The sequence below is a fragment of the Meles meles genome, chromosome 6 (genome assembly GCF_922984935.1).
Source record: "Meles meles chromosome 6, mMelMel3.1 paternal haplotype, whole genome shotgun sequence".
In the NCBI taxonomy this organism is placed as follows: domain Eukaryota; kingdom Metazoa; phylum Chordata; class Mammalia; order Carnivora; family Mustelidae; genus Meles; species Meles meles.
This window is the reverse complement of record NC_060071.1, coordinates 104,517,217-104,535,488: the sequence shown is the minus strand read 5'-3', so window position 1 is coordinate 104,535,488 and position 18,272 is coordinate 104,517,217. Positions and strand designations below refer to the sequence as shown.

The following is an 18,272-nucleotide window of genomic DNA, read 5'->3' as shown; positions in this document are numbered from 1 at the left end:
GCTGGGTACTCCCGGCCTGCGTATGTATGTCTCTGTGCCCCTCCAAGTAGAAAGATCATAAAAAGGGGCCCATTCCTCTGAACTGAAGCAGCCCTCAGCCAGGTGAGCAAGGCTAGGATGTATTTCAGTCCCGCTCACTTAGCCAGAGCCCTGGTCTAGTGCACGGACTGCACAACTGCATGAGACTTCAGCACACCCTCTCCCCTCCACCTGGTGCCCCTCCTGTCCCACCCACAGTTCATGCCACCAGCATAATCTTCCTCAAATTCCAATCTGTTTGCACACCGGCTTCCCAGTCTCCAACCTTCCACCACTGCACCCAACATTCTATATGCTATGAGAAACCTGTCTCTCTTTTCAGCTTTTTTGCCACCTTTGCTTACCATTCCCAAGCTTCTGCCAAATGGAGCTACTAACTAAGCCTGGACATGTCCTAATGGCTTTGTACATACTATTCCTTTAAACTAGAAAGCCTTTCCTTCCTTCATGCCTTTCCCCTATGGTTGCTTGGTCAATTTCTAGTCATTCTTTTAAAAAATAATTTTATGTAAAAGAAACGTGGACTTAATTTAAAACTTGGAAAACGCAAAGAATTATGGGGAAAGTCCGTATTAAAAGGTTAACTGTGCTTCACACTTCTGATTCTTTGATTGATTTTTTTCCCAGGTATTTTCTATGCATATATATTTACGGATCGTACCTTAAAAGTTTGTATTGTGCTTTTTTCATCTAATATTACATTGTAAGATTCTTTCTCAACTTGTATAAATTATTTGAAAACCCTTTTTTAATGGCTACATAATTCTCATGTTTGTGTGTGTGTTTACAATTGATCCTTGAACACAGTGAGTTAGGGACGCTAGCTCCGCCCCATAGTCATGTGTAACTTTTGACTCCCCCAAAACTTAGCTCTGAATAACCTACTGCTGACTGGAAGCTTCCAGATAACCTGAAGAGTCAATTAACACTTATGTTGTATGTTATATGTTATACACTGTATTCTTACAATAATAACTTTTTCTTAATTTTTTTTGTATGTCTAGTCTACACAGTTTGTCAGTGACTTTTTCCAAATTGTTGCAAATATCCAAACATTTTTTCAATATATTTGTTGAAAAGAAGTCCATAATTCAGTGGACTTGCACAATTTAAACTTGTCTTGTTTAAAGACCAACTGTATAGTATTTCTGAAGTTTATCTTAATGCTTGTTCGTCTTTAGATGGTTTCCTTTTCATATTTTTCCTATAATACATAATGCTACAAAGAAGAGTTAAGCACATAACTAAGACAGCTCCTCTGATTATTCTAGAGAATTCTAGAGTGGGATTACTGGAACGGTAGAAAAGAACACTTAGATTCTTGTTACATGGTGTTGGGCTGCTATCCAGAAATGGTGGTCAAATTTATAAACTCACCATTCATGTTCCTCTTACTTAATAACAGCCTCTCTCTTATTGAGGCTCATAAACTCAGGGGGTTTTGTCCTTGATAATTTGATTTTAGTTGTGCATTTCTTTGATTAGACTGGAAATTTTTCTACATTATTAAACATATGTAGTTCTCCTTTCATAAACTATCTCCTGGGGTCTTTCAGCTAGAGTTAAACTTACTACTTGTTTTCAATAGTTGACTTAAGCATCCTGTCACTGTAAAGTTCTCTTGACATCCGCCACACAACCATTAGTGCACACCTCCTCTTCTATGGTCTGTGTGTGCACTCTACTCCTGGACTCCTGGACTCTGCTATAACTGCTTATGCTGCGTGTCCCCCCCACTCGAAAATGAGAAACTCCTGGGCCAGGGCTGTGATTTATGTATTCTTTTCCTCGGCCCCTACCAAATGCCTGGCACAAGGTATGAGTCAATGAAGACATATTTAATGATCTAATGAATAAATGAAAAGACTTAAAAGACCATTGAAGAGTTGACTTCTAACTTCACATGGATTTCATCAGGATGGCATAATCTACATTTTGTATTTATCAGAAACGATCACTAAGGGATGCCTGGGTGGCTCATCCGTTGAGCATCTGTCTTTGGCTCAGGTCATGATCCCGTGGTCCTGGGATCCAGTCCCACATTGGGCTCTCTGCTCGGTGGGGAGCCTCCTTCTCCTTCTGCCTGCTGCTCCCCCGTCTGTGCTCTCTCTCTCTGACAAATAAAATGAATAAAATCTTAAAAAGAAAAAAAAAAGATCACTAAGTTCCCTGGATAAAGCTACGCAAACTTGTTTAGAGTAATAGAAATGTGAATAGAAGAGCATATAAAAGTTGACACATTAAAATTTCACACTGTTAAACCACTAGAGAATGGAATACTACTGGCAACTGTTTATTCAGAAAAGAAAGCTAAACATGTTTCTTTCATTTAAAGAAACTTCCTCTGCAAGATACTATAAAATTATTTTTATTGATTCATCTGATAGCTTGATAGTTACCATAGCTAGCCTTCCAAAAGGAAAACACACACAAAAAGAGGCGCTTCCTCTGACAATACAACACATATTATATTTACACATTAAATACACAAGTGAAAGTTAAACTTGAAAACAAATGTGATACTCTAAAATTACAGCTTGTATATTCCTGATTTGGCCATTTCACAGTTTTGCTATACCACACATGAACACACACACACACACATATATCCAAGTTAGTATATTTCTGAGACAAACCAGAGGTTTGCTCTCTGGGGTTTTCAGTGGGGTTGCTGCTAAGCTGGAAATAAGGCAAATATTTTTGTCTTTGGAAGGGATGGCTGAGAGGGGGTCCTGGGACTATTCAAATGTACCAGCTCTCCAGCTCAGAGTCTGAGTGTGTTGGGGTACAAAGGGACCCCAGAGTGGCTGAAAGCTAATATCCCCCACATGTCCTTTTACCAAAGATGAAAGTTCTTACCTACAAACTACGCTTAGTTTCTTGTTTGGTTTATTAGCTGCAGCTGTATTTTCCCCTCTTCTTCCTTTTGGCCGTAGTGTCATAAACCTTTGTAAACATGTAAATGTACAATTAAAGTGCTCGGTTGTGCTCCATTTGAGCCACATCCTGCTCTAGGTTTGAAAGCACAGCTCTCAGGAACCTCAGCATGATCTCACGGTTTCCACAAAGAGCAGAATATGGCTGTTAATAGGTAGACGTTAAGGTTGTTGTTACCACCTACCCTCGAAAGAGGTTGGCTGAGTCCTGGGTGGGCTTTACTCTGTGCTGAATACCCTGTTGCCTCACACAGCCAAACGCAGTAAACATGATTCTCTGGTAAGTCATACATCCCTGTATTTCAAAGAAGCATAGATCCCTCCTGCAAAGAATCTGTCAATATGATAAGCTTACAAAATGAAGTTTCCAGAAATTGGAACATTTTGTAACCCACTCCCAAATTTTGATACCTTAACACCCAAGAACCTAGACTCCAAAAGAGAAAAACTAATTTTTCTTCTCTGGGCCGTAGTCACACCCTGCCTTGTGTCTACTTGTTTATGGATCTCCTCCCTACATGAGCCTCCAAAGGGTGGCTGGGAAAGTCTCTCCAAACCCTGACCTGGCTGTATTCCCCACCTCACTTCTCTGTGGAGCATCTGTAATTCAGGCTATTATAATACAGAATCAACAAATCAGGTTTCACTAGACATGAATAGGATAAGAAATTTTAAGAACACATATCACATAATTGTAAACAGTGGTGTTGCTGTTGGGATTTGAATAAAGACCCTGAGGTCTCTAGACCTCTCTAAAAAATTAGGGACACCAAGCACAAACATTGGAACAATTAATATCATCACTTTAAGACTTTTAACACTGGTTACAATATGTGAAATTGTAGTTGCTGTTAACAATTCGAAAACATCTATTGGACTGGCTCATGAATAGAAAGTGAACACACATTGTTAAAGATGTTATCATATAGTTTTGAAAATACATTTTGGTGTTTTGTTATAGGACATAAGTTTTAAGGTTTTTTTTTTTTTTTTTTTAAACATGGTACTTTGACAGAAAATGTAACATGTTCCTCAGCTTACCAGAGACTGGGTAGTTAAAACAGTGTCACAGACTGGACTCCATATTAGTTCGGCAGGAATTGCTGGGCCAATTTCTGTACATAAGAGGCCTTATGAAAATCTTGTGAAAAAACATCCGAAATACTGGTGTTCTGAAAATTATGAAAATCCAAGGGTCCACAATGGAGATTACAGACAGAAAACGCAAGGCTCGGAGGTCTTCCAGTTCTTCAGAGTTTCCATCTTTCTCATGGACAGTTTTAAATGCTCCATAGTAAGCACGATACTGTTTTAAAGAAAAACATTCCATTATGATATTGAAAGGTTGATGGAAGAAATAAATGCACTTAACCTTACTTTAAAAACATTAATTTTGTATGAACATAGCAACTTGGTATGGAAGATTCATCTTGGGTAGATGTATTAGCCTCAAAATCTATTGCGGTGATGGGGGTGAGTGAGAAGGCCAGCAGATGCAGGGCTGAGCTGAAGGGGAGTAGAAGGGAGGTACTCCTGGGAGCCCTGGTCTCAGGCCCTGGAGGCTGTTCCACCTGCTGTGATGCTGCAGGCCTGGAGTATCCAGGTCCCCGCCACAAACAGGAAGAGCTGGGGTAAGGCATATCCAGTCCACTGAATTTTTTTTTTTAAGATTTTATTTATTTATTTGTCAGAGAGAGAGAGAGTGCACACGTGCACACACAAGCAGGGAGAGCAGCAGGCAGAGGGAGAAGCAGGCCTCCCACTGAGCAAGGACCCCCCCACCCCCACCCCCGAAGTCGAAGTCGGGCTCGATCCCAGGATCTCCAGACCATGACCTGAGCCATAGGCAGAGACTTTACAGACTCAGGTGCCCCAGTCTACCGAATCTTTTACACACAGGGTCAGCACACTCCCCAAAACACAGAGGTTCTCTTTTCTTCAGTTCTCCTTTCTTTCCTCTGCCGGCTTCCTGTCTTCTTATTAGCCCAGAAATAAGCCTTACTTGTGAACGTCACGTGTTACAGAGACAACAATGATACAGAAACTTTTAATCAACATAAGGAGACAGGAAATGCTCCAGTAAGATTGGAGGAGACTTATAAAAGGACCTGTTTGACTCCTGTGAATTACTTATTCTTAGAATAATGGTTACCTTTCTGTGGTTGACACCCTCTTTTCAGACTAGAACACACATACACACACACAGAGAAATATAAGCCCACTTACTTGTGCCTGACTGCGCCTATTGTCTTGATCCTCCCTGAGGTGTCTGGCCTCCTTGGAGCCCTGCAAACTGCCCTCTCCCTTTACCTGCCATTGAGCCAAAAATGGCGAACACTTCAATTAATACTACAGTTGCCTCCCACTCTGTTGGAGGCCAACCATTCCAGTCCCCACGCTTACTGAGATTCTAAATCCATAATGGGACAAAATGGGCTCTAATGGGACAGAAAATATGTAAACTCAACATCTGTGGAAGGGGATATGAATAACTGTCCAGACCAGACCCATTTGGGGCAGTTAAGGAATATGAGATGTGTTTTCCCATAATTGTTCCTTACCTTGTGCTCTCATTTTTATAGAGCATTTCAGTAGGCTCCGATATTCCCATCTCCTTCCCATTAAGAAGATATAATTCCCATTAAGAAGATATACTTATGGGGTACCTGGGTGGCCCAGTCGGTTAAGCCTCTGACTTGGGTGCAGGTCATGATCTCAGGGTCCTAGGATCGAGCCCCGTGTTGTATTCCCCATCAGCAGGGAGTCTGCTTGTCTCTTTCCCTTTCCCTTTGCACTTCCCCCCATTTGTGTTCACACACTCTCTCTCAAATAAATAAAATCTTAAAAAAAAAGATGTATTCATATCTGAATGCCCTCTCCCATCATCATTGATTATATTACTAATAATAATAGCTAGTGCCCATGTAGAGCTTACTATATCCATGCACAGTTCTGAGCATTTTATTTTAAAAATTTCTTTTTTGGTGCCTGGGTGGCTCAGTAGGTTAAGCCTCTGTCTTCGGCTCAGGTCATGATCTCAGGGTCCTGGGATCGAGTCCCACATTGGGCTCTCTGCTCGGCAGCGAGCCTGCGTCCACCTCTCTCTCTCTGCCCACTTGTGATCTCTCTCTGTCAAATAAATAAATAAAATCTTTAAAAACAAAAAACAAACAAACAAAAAAAAAACTTCTTTTCACCCTTACAAAAATTCTCTGAAGTAAGGATGATTGTTATCCCCATTTCACAGACGTCGAAACTGAACATTTTACTTTAAAATCTTTTGGATTTTATATGCGCGAATCCTAGCTCCTTTCAAGGTCTGTCTCAAATACTATGCCCTTCAAAGCCTCTTTGAGGTAGTGGCTAAGCCCATTAACTTTAGAGTATGACTATGGGGTTGGATGAAATCCTCTCACCCGCTGTGTGAAATTGGGCAAGTTATTCCATTTCCTCATCTACACAATAGGGAAAACTGTACCTATCTTACTTTCGTAACTGTTAGAAGTCTGAATAAGATGGTATGAGTAAGACCTTGACAACAGGTTCCAGCACATAATAAGAACTCAAAATTTGCTATTTTATCAATTAGTAGTGACTCCTTTTCTTCTCTAAACTCTCTTATGGCCCCAATCACTCCATCCCTCACCCAGTATTCAGCTTTGGTGGGCAGATGTGATATTTTATTTATTTTACATCCCCACAATGAACTATAGTGTCTTGAACGTTGTAGGTACCAGCTACATGCTGAATTTGATTAACTGACAATAGGCTCTACACTAAAGCTGATTTAAAAAGCAAATACTTCATATAAGTTTGTTTTTACATTTTCTCCTTCCTCTTGAAAGTGGAGGGCAGCCTAAAACAATTCCAACTATTTCAGAATACTTGATTAGTTGGGATCTGAGTAATGAAATGACATCTACATAACTAGAATCATTCTATTTCTATGTACTATATATCCATGTCAATTCTATTGCATATAATTAGGTTATCTGTACTTTCAAGTCACCTGATTTATATTAGAAGTGTATTGTTCTACACCTGGGTTTTTAATTTTATTTTTATTTTTAGAGTTTACTAAAAATGTGACAGAAATTAATTCATTTATGACAGTGATCTAAGTACATATTCTATTAATTCTGAAAAAGTTATCAACGTGAACATAATTTAGACTTTCAAAAAACCTCTGTTACTCAATACTATCCTCTAGAACACACTTTATAAACTGCTCCTATAAAAGATGGCTAGATTAGTGAATAACCTCAGAATATACACCCTACATGTTTAAAGTAGTTCAATTTACACAGGGAATTGGTGTGAGAAGAGCTCCCTCTACTGGATCTGAGAGTCCATGAAAAAAATGTTGCTGTTGTCAATTTGCTTGAGACTCATGCAGCTGGACATTCCTGCTGAGGAGAGCTCTCTGGATTCTAATGCCCCTTCCACCCAGTTCATCCATCACAACACCCTAGACCTCATCCTCTGCCCTAGCCCTTTAAATCCAGTTTCAACCCTTTTCCCTGGGCCCATGGCTTGCCCACCATCCCTTACATACCTCTATCAGTTTCCTTCCAAAGGAGCATCCACCCATTCTTTTTGCCCACCTGAATGAAATACATACATGAGTCATCTCACCACACGCAGGATGTCCTCCATCACGTCTCTGACTCCATGGATTTGGATACATGCAATTACACAAGCTCATACTTATCTTCTCCTGGCTTGTCAACTTCTCAAGCTATTTTGTCCAATCTATCATTAGATCCCTCTCTCATCTGTCCCCGCTCCCCTACCAACCTCCAATACGTTGTAGGTCTCTAAGGTAAAATTAATTTTGATGAAAATATGTTTTATGCATTAGAGAATGTACTGCAAACAGCTTCTAAAGCTGATCCCATATTCTCTGTATTTTCTTCCTGAGAAAGTTTTCAAGGTGGAAATTTGAAAATTCAATTTGGGGAAGTATCTTGCTCTAATGCAGCATTATAGCAAAATTAATTTAAAAAATCAAACCCCAACACACTTTTCATTAGTGTAATGAAATACAATATTCATGCTATGAGCAAGGTTTCTTTTTAAGGTTGTTTTCTCCCTTCATATATAGCCTAAGCGAGGAGACTGCTTCTCCTTCTCCCACTCCCCCTGCTTGTATTCCTTCTCTCGCTGTCTCACTCTCTGTCAAATAAATAAATAAAATCTTTAAAAAAATAAATAAAACTGAGGTTAGAAAAGATAAATAAGTCACTGTCACAGTTAATAAGGGAGAAAGGCTAATTCAAACCCATGTATTATGTTAAAGCCATTATCTTTTCTAGAAAGTTATAGTTCCTGTAAAGAATGCTATCTGCATTGCATATCTTTGGAATGTTATAGTTCTTTATAAAATCATTTTCAAATCCATTATTTCCTTCCATCTTCACAATTCCCTATAAGTTAGTTATTCAAGTCCCCTGAGAGACATGTCCAAATGCAATGCTCTTGTATTATGCTCTATTATGTTCTTTTCTGCATTATTATTACTAAAGCATTCAAACTGAGGACATAATATCCATGCATTTGGCTACTGTCTGCTTTTTCACAGCATAGGTAAGTAAGGCTATGAGTTTAGAGCAGAGGTCTGCAAACATTCTCTGTAAAGAGCCCAAGAAGGGCAAATGGTGAATATTTGGTAGGTACTTTTAGAAAAAGAGCGAAAACACATTTCCACAACTTTCATTGATGAAATTTAAAATGTAATAATAATTAAGCACTTTTGGGACGCCTGCGCGGCTCAGCTGGTTAAGCAGCTACTTTTGGCTTGGGTCATGATCCCAGCGTCCTGGGATCGAGTCCCACATCTCACATCTCCCTCAGCCTCTGCCTGCCATTCTGCTGCCTGTGCTCACACTCTCTCTGGCAAATAAATATATAAAATCTTTAAAAAATTAATTAAGTACTTTTGGGGGGTAATTCATATCTACTATGAAGAAAAACCAAAACCTTTTTTTTTCTTGAAATAGTATTTGAGTTAATTGGGGCTTAGAGTTCCTGTTCCTGTACACTATCATCAAATTGATTGCAAAATTGATTCATTTGCCAAAACTATTCTTAATTTCTTTCACTATACAAAAACAGCAGTAGGATGAATTTGGACTGTGGGCTGCAGTTTGCCAAGATAAGATCCCTGGACCAGCTGCTTTTCACCTCACCTGGGAACTTGTTAAAAATAAGAATCCTGGGGCACCTGGGTGGCTCAAGTGGGTTAAGCTTCTGCCTTTGGGTCAGGTCATGGTCTCAGGGTCCTGGGATCAAGCCCCACATCCACATCCAGGCTCTCTGCTCAGCAGGGAGCCTGCTTCCCCCTCTCTCTCTGCGTGCTGCTCTGCCTACCTGTGATCTCTCTTTCTGTGTCAAATAAATAAATAAAATCATTTTTTAAAAATCCTTCAAAAATACCTGAATCAGAAACTCTAGAGGGTGGGGCCCAACCAGCCTGGCTGGTGATTCCCAGCAAGCTAAAGTTTGAGAACCACTGCTAAATATCTACGTCAGTATCTTTTCTATACATAGAAATATAGATTTGTACATTTTTGGTAATTCTGATCTTAACCCTGCATGATGATGCTACAAACAACTCTTCTCCCACATATCAAGGGCTTCGTATAAGGAAAATGTTTGTATTTCACCTTTATCCAACCTTGAAATTGACATCCAAAATTGCTACATTGCCATAAGAAACTTAACATTTCTATTCACAGAAGTCTCAGCGTTCAAAGGCGCTGAACTGGCAATGAATTTATTTAAATGTTGTTCATACTGAACAAGTACACTGGGGCTGGGGAAAGGAGCAACCCTCAAAAAGACTCAGCATCAGCGGCTGCCTGAAGTCTTGGCCGGGACCCCAGCAGGAGATGCCTTCAAAACGCCTCAGTAATTCAATCTCCACCACCACCCCCGTTTGTAAACTGAAACCCGAGATAATGACTTTCATGTCACCTCGCTAGACGAGACAGACACAAGACCTGTCAAGGCAGGTTATCAAAACGAAACCCCTGGCTGAACCGTACCTACACACCTGCCTGTCCAAACAGCCTCTCCGCCCGTATTGCCATCATTCTCCGCGGCGGCAGCACCAGGAACAGCAGCCGCCACTCCTCAAAGTTTCCGTAAGAGTGTTTAAAACTAAATCTTAAATCTATCTTTAGTCGTCACCTGTGCGAATCACCCTGGCATGATCACACCTTCTCTTACTCTCTTTCCACGTCGATACCTGGGGGAAAACTACCAAGTACCTTAGCCCATATCTGATGCCATTAAAATCATGGGCGGGTCTAAGAAATAAAACATTACCTAGCCACGGGGAAAGAAAGGACTCCTACTGCCAAGGAGGAACCAAATTCTGAGGCGCAAAAAAGACCCCGAGATCTTCCCAAAGGTTAGAAGAGAGGAGGGGGTGCTGCTAACCGGAGAAGTTTTGCGGGGCTAGGAAGACACCAGCAGACTCGGTCTTCCCCTTCCCTGTTCGGGCTCAACAAATTCGGTTCTGTGTCGTCGGGGCTGTGGAGGGAACCGGATCTGGGGAGCGCCACTACAAACCGTCGCGGCCGAGGGCGCAGCTCCTCCTGCGCGGCGTCCAACACGCTCCACCCTTCCCTCCCGCCCGGCCGCGTCGGCGCGAAGGGACTCACTATTAAAGGCAGGGAGCACATAGTGAAGAGCACGGTCATGAGGGCCAGCAGCAGCAGGTGGTCCAGCTCCTCCAGAGGCTGCGCGGCCGCCTCCCGGTCGTAGGGCCCCGGCTCGGCGCGGTCCCGAGTGCCGCAGCGCGGGCGCCGCCGCAGCCGCCGGTGCATCTCGTAGAGGTTGCGCATGGCGCTCAAGTTGCACAGCACGATGGCGAGGACCAGCAGCGCCATGAGGCTGGCGTAGAGCACCGAGTAGCCCAGCACCGACAACGAGCGCTCCTCGTGCACCATCTGGATGAAGCACCAGGTGCCGGGACAGTACTGCACGAACTTCCCGAAGCCCACGAAGGGCAGCGCGCAGAAAGCCAGACAGAAAGCGCCCACGACCGGCACCACGAGCGCGCCACGGCGCAGGGTGATGTGCCGTCGGTAGAAAAAGGGGTGCCCCAAGGACAGCCAGCACTCCAGGGCCATGGCCAGGAGCTGAAGCGTCGAGGCAAGCCCAAAGAAGGACATGAAGAAGGCGTAGGCTTGGCACAGGGAGCTGCCCGACGCGGGCGCCAGTCCCCACAGGCTCCGGTTCTGCGCGTAGGCGGCTAGCACGAAGGGGCTCACGAGGGATTTGCCCAGCAAGTCTGTGATCGTCAGGCCGCACACCAGCACGTAGAAGACCGAGGGCGGCGGGCGCGGTGGGCACGACCCCAGCCCCGAGCGCGCCAGCAGCCCGAGGGCCAGCAGGTTGCCCAGGAGGCCCGCGCTGAAGAGCACCCCGCCCATTGTTGCCGAGTTGCCCTTCTCCACCGAGGTGGCGTTGTGACAGCGGTAGAGCGGCGGCCGCATGGCGGGCCTCGCGGCGGGCAGGAGCGAGGCTGCTGGAGGGCCAAGGCCCCGGCGTCTGCGTGTGGGAACCCCCGGCGGCTCCGCGCGCGGCTCCGGACAGGAGGCTGCGCCGCAGAGGCAGCTCCACGGACGCTGGGGTGTTCCTCACGGTCGGCGCCTCCTATCTAAACCCTCCGATCACACCCCGCCTCTCGGGGCGGGCCACGCGCCCGCGTGCGCACCGCGCACTGACATCGTGGATCCCGCGGCAGCCGCGCAAAGATCTCCACGCTGACGCGCCGGCCCCGAGGAGACTCAACCTCTCGTGCCCAGAGTCGGAAGGAAAGAAACGTCGCCAGAGTTTGGGCACCCAAGTCCGATCCTCCCTACGAGGCAAGAGTGGAGGGGAGAAAGGCGTGAGGAGGAAGTGGCTGCGGAACTCTTGGGAGAGGCGCGCGGAGGGGAGGCTGAGAAAAACCACGGGCTTTTGAATTCGTGGTGGTAAGGAGGAGTAAAGGTAACCCACATTTGCATAATACTTAAGCCTGAGCGCCCACCGCCTTCCAGGTCCCTGCGAGCTGAGCAATGATCTTTACTGTATTAAGTGAGGAAAGTGAGACCTCGGTGGTTAAGTTCTCTTTGCCCAAAGTTGCAGAGCCAGTAAGCTGCGGAAGTGGACCTGGAATCCGGATCTTGTATTTGTAGAATTCATCGGTCCTGCTTCCATGCCTTCTCTTCTGGAGAGGTTGGCTAGATTTCAGGGAAGTGGCTCCAGGAAAAACCAAGAGACGCCAGCCTTGGGTTCCATGAATCGCAGTGGTTGTGTGTAGATGGTTGGAGGAGCATAGTTAAGAGCACTAACGCTGTTTATCATATAGACCTGGGTTCGAGTCCTGCTTCTGCCTGCACTGACTGCTTTTGTGACCCTGAGGGATTTGCTTAACTTCTCAAGAAGTAACCTGTAGCCAGCCTGCTTGGCTTTTCTGAGGCGTAGGGATATCATTGGTAAAGTGCGGATACTTAGGAAGTGCTCGGTACAATGCAGTTGCCAGGATTCTCACCTGTTTTAGGAAGTCTGTTTTAGTAGCAGAAATTTAACTGCAGTTTTTAGCATGGATTTTGAAGCCAGAAAACAGTAGACTTGATTTAGAGCTTTCCCACTCTGTTTTGTGACTACTGGAAAGCATTTGTTCTCTTGCATCATAGAGGCAAAGGTATTCATGCTGATAAGTGTGATTTCTTTCTTTAACCCGTGATAAGGTGGGAGAGCAACTGGCTTTGAGTGTGGAATTTGAGTGGGATTACTGGGACCATATTACACAAACAAGTAGATTATGCTTGGTTTCAAGAACCTCATTCTTCCGATCAGTGCCTGTTTTGATGGATAGATTCAGGGGGAGGGAGCAGGACTCTTGACCTTCGATGTGAAAGCCAGAGAAGCTGCCTCCAGGCTGAAAGCTTGGCTGGAAATTCAGGCCATGGGGTAGAGATGAGCGTCCAAGCTTTGGAATTGGATAGCTGTGGCCCTGGGTTAGTTTACTCAATCTCTCTAAGTAAATCTCCTTGGAAATAGGATATAGGATTTATGCTGATCTCCTAGAGTTGTTGTGAAGTTGCAGAAACCCAATGTGTTTGGCATAGAGTAATAATAGCAACAATAATAACATCCATGAACATTATAGGCCCTTATACATGCTAGTCACTTTCAAATCTTTTCACATCTATTGATTCAGTTAATAGAAAGCCTTCCGTGGGGTAAGTTCCCTCATCTTCTACCTTCTTCTACTCATCCCCACCTCCAGCTCTTAATGAAGATGATGGGTTTAGAAGACCACCACTAGAGTTGATGAAGTGGAAGAAGGAGCAGACTTTAAAAACAAAAGACACAAAATCTAATGACATCTGGGGTCTCCTTTCCAGACAGACAGACACACATGCATATAAGCACACACACTCATTTCACACTAATTATAGTGTGTTCCTGGTTTCCTGAAGTCCCACTGTGATGCCCAGAGGAGGCCCAATGGACTCCAGCTTAGGAAACCTCCTCTAAGGATGTTGTCCAGTGGTGTTCTCTGAAGCATATCTACTCCACTTCTTTGCAGCCTTGTTGTTCTGTTACAGCTGCCTTCACCTCTGTACAAGATTAGTGCACAGGGAGAGGGGAGCCCATAAATGTAAGCAACTTCCTAGAAACAACTCCAAAGAGCGACTGAAGGGAGAGCTGTGATCCTTGATAATGTTTATATATGTCATGCTTCAAAGGTTGATGGCCTTGCATGGGTATAATTCAGGAAACCACATGTTTCCTCCTGGCTAACATAGCTGGCCTTTACCATGGGGTTTCCGGCTGTTTTCCTGCCCACTTCACTCTTATTAACCCTACTCAGTTCTCAGGCTTAACTTCAGGGTCTCCTAAGAATTCTGATTTTACAAATTTACTGGTCAGGCAAGAAAAGTGTAATTTGTTCACGCATCATGCATTTTTTGTGCTCGCTCTTTGGTGCCAGGCATCACAGTGAGGGATGTGGACACTGAGCAGGGCACAGCAAATAAAGGAAGGCAGATGTCATGTCCTGTGACTTTTACATGGTTACAAATTTATATATCAGGGGCGCCTGGGTGGCTCAGTGGTTTAAGCCGCTGCCTTCAGCTCAGGTCATGATCTCAGGGTCCTGGGATCGAGTCCCACATCAGGCTCTCTGCTCAGCGGGGAGCCTGCTTCCCTTCCTCTCTCTCTGCCTGCCTTTCTTGTGATTGCTCTCTGTCAAATAAATAAATAAAATCTTAAAAAAAAAAAAACAAATTTATATATCAGTTTTCAGAGTAATAAAGCTAAACTTTTTTTTTTCCAGTAAGAAGAAAACTTTTAATGAAAATATCTTGGGCCCAGTTATACAGTAAATTATCTTCATTATTTGTAGAGGTGTACTAGGCAGCTTAATTGGCTTTTAAAACAATCTGGAAAAATATACATGGCATAATGTGAATGGACAAATCTGAATATATAATTATGACTTTGTAATTGAAAAAGACCTAGAAGTTGACGTAGGCAAAGGAAACATTGACTTAAACTTGAGAAGGGATGGTAGAAAAATTTCTTTTTGGGTTTCTGTTATTTCCAACATAGTATCTGCAATAGGTAGCTCAAAAGAATTTAAACAGAAAGCAAGTGTATGCTCATGGCCTGGTTTTAGGAAGAGGAGGAGAAGGAAAAAGAATAGTTTTCCCTAGATCCTTCTTGACTCTGCTTCTCAATCTTATCCATCCCTCAGTCCTAATGAACTGCAAACAATATTTCAGGTTGTGGATTGTGAAAGCAGAGAATGGAGAAGACGAAAGTTAAAAAGAAAAGAACAAATTAGCTACTAATTTTGGAGTATCTTCTGCATGCTCAAAGCCATGCTGAAGAAGGTTCTTCACATTCCGTAGGTAGGATGGAGCACAGCAATAGGCTGATGATGGATAAGGTTTTTGGAGTCATACTGTGTGAATTCAACTCTCAGCTTTGCCCCTAAATACTTTCGCATGCTTGAACAATCTTCAATCTTTTTAAACATCAGTTTTCTTGTTTGTAAAAAAGAGGGGAGGATTGATAATTGTATTAAACCCGTGGGGTAGTTACATGGCCTAAGTGAAAGTTTCTGCATAGAACAGTAGTTTTCAACTTTGGCTGCACTGTAGAATCACCTGAAGAGAATTTAAACTTTTTTTTTTTTTTAAGATTTTATTGATTTATTTGACAGACAGAGATCACAAGTAGGCAGAGGCAGGAAGAGAGAGAGGGGGAAGCAGGCTCCCTGCTGAGCAGAGAGCCTGATGCGGGACTTGATCCCAGGACCCTGGGATCATGACCTGAGCCGCTTTAACCCACAGAGCCAACCAGGCGCCCTGAGAGTTTAAACATTTTTGATGCTTCAATATCCCCAACCAATTAGATCAGACTCTCTGGGGATGCTTTCCTGGCTTCAGTATTTTTGAACGTCCCCAGTTGGTTCCGCTGCACAGCAAAGGCAAGAACCACTACTAGTTCATGGTCCTGGGAAGTGTGATGCTATGACCAGCTTTGCGTGGCTCCGCCAGTAGGGTTAAGGTTTCATTCCTGCCAACTGCACCAAAGAAGTATTTTATCTCCCTTTTTTCAGGTGAGGAAAATGAGTCTCAGGGTAATAACTTCTTCAAGCTCACATAACTAATAAGTGATGAGCATAGAATGGCATCTGGGTCTTTTGGATTCCTTAAGCCTCTGCTTTGGAGAAAAAGAGGAGCAGAGAAGATAAGACAGTGAGAGAAAAAGAAAGAACTCTGTGATTCCCTGTGTGTGCCCAGAAGTTGGGAGGCAGAGCTACCAGCGGGGTCAGACAGCATTTCCGACTGGCCGCATAATATCTTGTGACTACGTCAGCACAAATATCATTTCAGCATCTGTTTGCTAAAATTTGCAGGTAGTGTAGTCAAGTCTTCATTTTGTCTGATTCTGATTTCAGCTTTTATAGGGTCCCCCAAACTGTCGTCCAGCAAGAAATTCCATTTTGACGTCTTTTGTTGCCAAAGCGAGAGATTAGATCCTTCAGAGATTCTGGGGAGTGGAAGTACCTTGGCCAACCTCGGTTGACCTTTTGTGTCCACGTGTAGATCCGAATCCAAATCTCTGTATGTTCAGAGCTTAGAGAAAACATACTCTCAGTTTTAGCTTGGCTGTAGCTTAAACCCGAAGATCAGCATGAATTTTTGAAAATTTGGGCGATGACCTATGCGTAAATAAATGGTGGAGTAATACATTTCTAAACTCAATTATAGGTTGTGACAGTTCACTGGATCCTGAGGTTTTCTGGTACTTTGCTTGTGATTCTAAGGGATGTTGATGGAAGTGTGGCCGATTCGCTATGAAGCAGACCCTGACGTGGAGATTAGCATGTAGAATAGTTACTAAGGAGGGCTTTTGGATTGACACCTGTGAAAGGGAAGAAACAGAAGCAGGATTGGATGGAGAGATAAGTCGTTCTGTGATACAGTTTCAATGAAATGTCTTACCCAAACCCACCAGAAACTAAGAAGCTGAAAGGGGCCCCAGGTTATCCTGAGTTGGAGATAAGGGCCTTTACACCCTTGGATGGGCCAAGCACTGGGGCCCAAGGGAAGGGCACGTGGCATTGGGTGCAGCCAGGATCTTGAGACAAAGCCGTATTTGTAGGAGGCTGACAGCTAAGGGCTACGTATCAGCTTCTGGAGGAATAAGTCCTTCTGTTTGGGAGGTGTTCTGTATGGCACATCACAGTGACCACTACCAGGACAGTGTTGGTGGGCATCTCAGCTGAGACCCATGGGCAGCGGCTCTTACACTTCGCCTATACTATCTTGGGTTTAGAGGAGCCTTCCTATCTTGACCTTTGGCAAGACAGGTCCTTGACTAGGCGATAGCATTCAACACTGTTTTTAAATTCATACCATTTTCGATCTAGCTTTCCTTAGCATAGTCTTGAATTTTTATTTCATCTCTCTGTTCACTCAACGATGTTCTTCCGTTTCTTCCCAGAAGTTCCTCAGCCTCATCCCTGAACCTAAGTGACCCATTCTCTTGGGCTCCCTCAAATGTCCCAAAGCATTTACTATATTGTGTTGTGTGTTTGCACGTTGAGGTGTGATTCTCTCAAGGGCAGGGGTCACGTCTTGTTCAACCTTGTCCTCCCACCCCCATGTCCCAGCACACACCACTAGCACCCAGTAGGCTCTTAGTAAATGTTTACTACATGAATGAATAAGCATGCTACCTTCTATTTTTCTTTGTCCTGATAAGGCTTATTCTTGAGTCTTGAACAATTTTGATCTCTGATGATAAAAAGCTAAGATATTCAACTACCAGGCAGAAAATCAGCTCAAATAAAAATAAATTGCATGCAGATACAAGTCTGGGTCTCAAAACTGTTTCATTTCTCAAAACTGTTTCAGTTGTGATTGACTTTTGAAATCAGTAGTTTTTCTGGTGGAAGGTGAATTATTTAAAATAACACACATTCTTAGTAGGAAAACCTTGAGAACAAACAACTAGAAGAATTGGAAACTTCCAAGTTTAAGGATAAATTATTATTTTTTAAAATTTATTTATTTTCAGCGTAACAGTACTCATTGTTTTTGCACCACACCCAGTGCTCCAGGCAATACGTGCCCTCTCTATTACCCTCCACCTGGTTCCCCAACCTCCCACCCCCCGCCCCTTCAAAACCCTCAGGTTGTTTTTCAGAGTCCATAGTCTCTCATGGTTCATCTCCCCTTCCAATTTCCCACAACTCCCTTCTCCTCTCCATCTCCCCATGTCCTCCATGTTCTTTGTTATGCTCCACAAATAAGTGAGACCATATGATACTTGACTCTCTCTGCTTGACTTATTTCGCTCAGCATAATCTCTTCCAGTCCCATCCATGTTGCTACAAAAGTTGGGTATTCATCCTTTCTGATGGAGGCATAATACTCCATCGTGTATATGTACCACATCTTCCTTATCCATTCGTCCGTTGAAGGGCATCTCGGTTCTTTCCACAGTTTGGCGACCGTGGCCATTGCTGCTATAAACATTGGGGTACAGATGGCTCTTCTTTTCACTACATCTGTATCTTTGGGGTAAATACCCAGCAGTGCAATTGCAGGGTCATAGGGAAGGTCTATTTTTGATTTCTTGAGGAATCTCCACACTGTTCTCCAAAGTGGCTGCACCAACTTGCATTCCCACCAACAGTGTAAGAGGGTTCCCCTTTCTCCACAACCTCTCCAACACATGTTGTTTCCTGTCTTGCTAATTTTGGCCATTCTAACTGGT

The 18,272-nt window shown here is 43.6% G+C and overlaps 1 protein-coding gene across 1 annotated transcript; it reads right to left on the bottom strand.

The window, feature by feature from the left end:
• Positions 1–2,445: 2,445 nt before the first annotated feature.
• On the bottom strand, positions 2,446–12,294 carry PTGDR (prostaglandin D2 receptor). Its single transcript, XM_046009351.1, has 2 exons — positions 10,643–12,294; positions 2,446–4,281 (listed from the first exon to the last, which is right to left on the bottom strand). The coding sequence occupies exons 1-2, from the start codon at positions 11,477–11,479 to the stop codon at positions 4,042–4,044; spliced, it is 1,077 nt and encodes a 358-aa protein (XP_045865307.1). The 5' UTR covers positions 11,480–12,294; the 3' UTR covers positions 2,446–4,041.
• Positions 12,295–18,272: the final 5,978 nt, after the last annotated feature.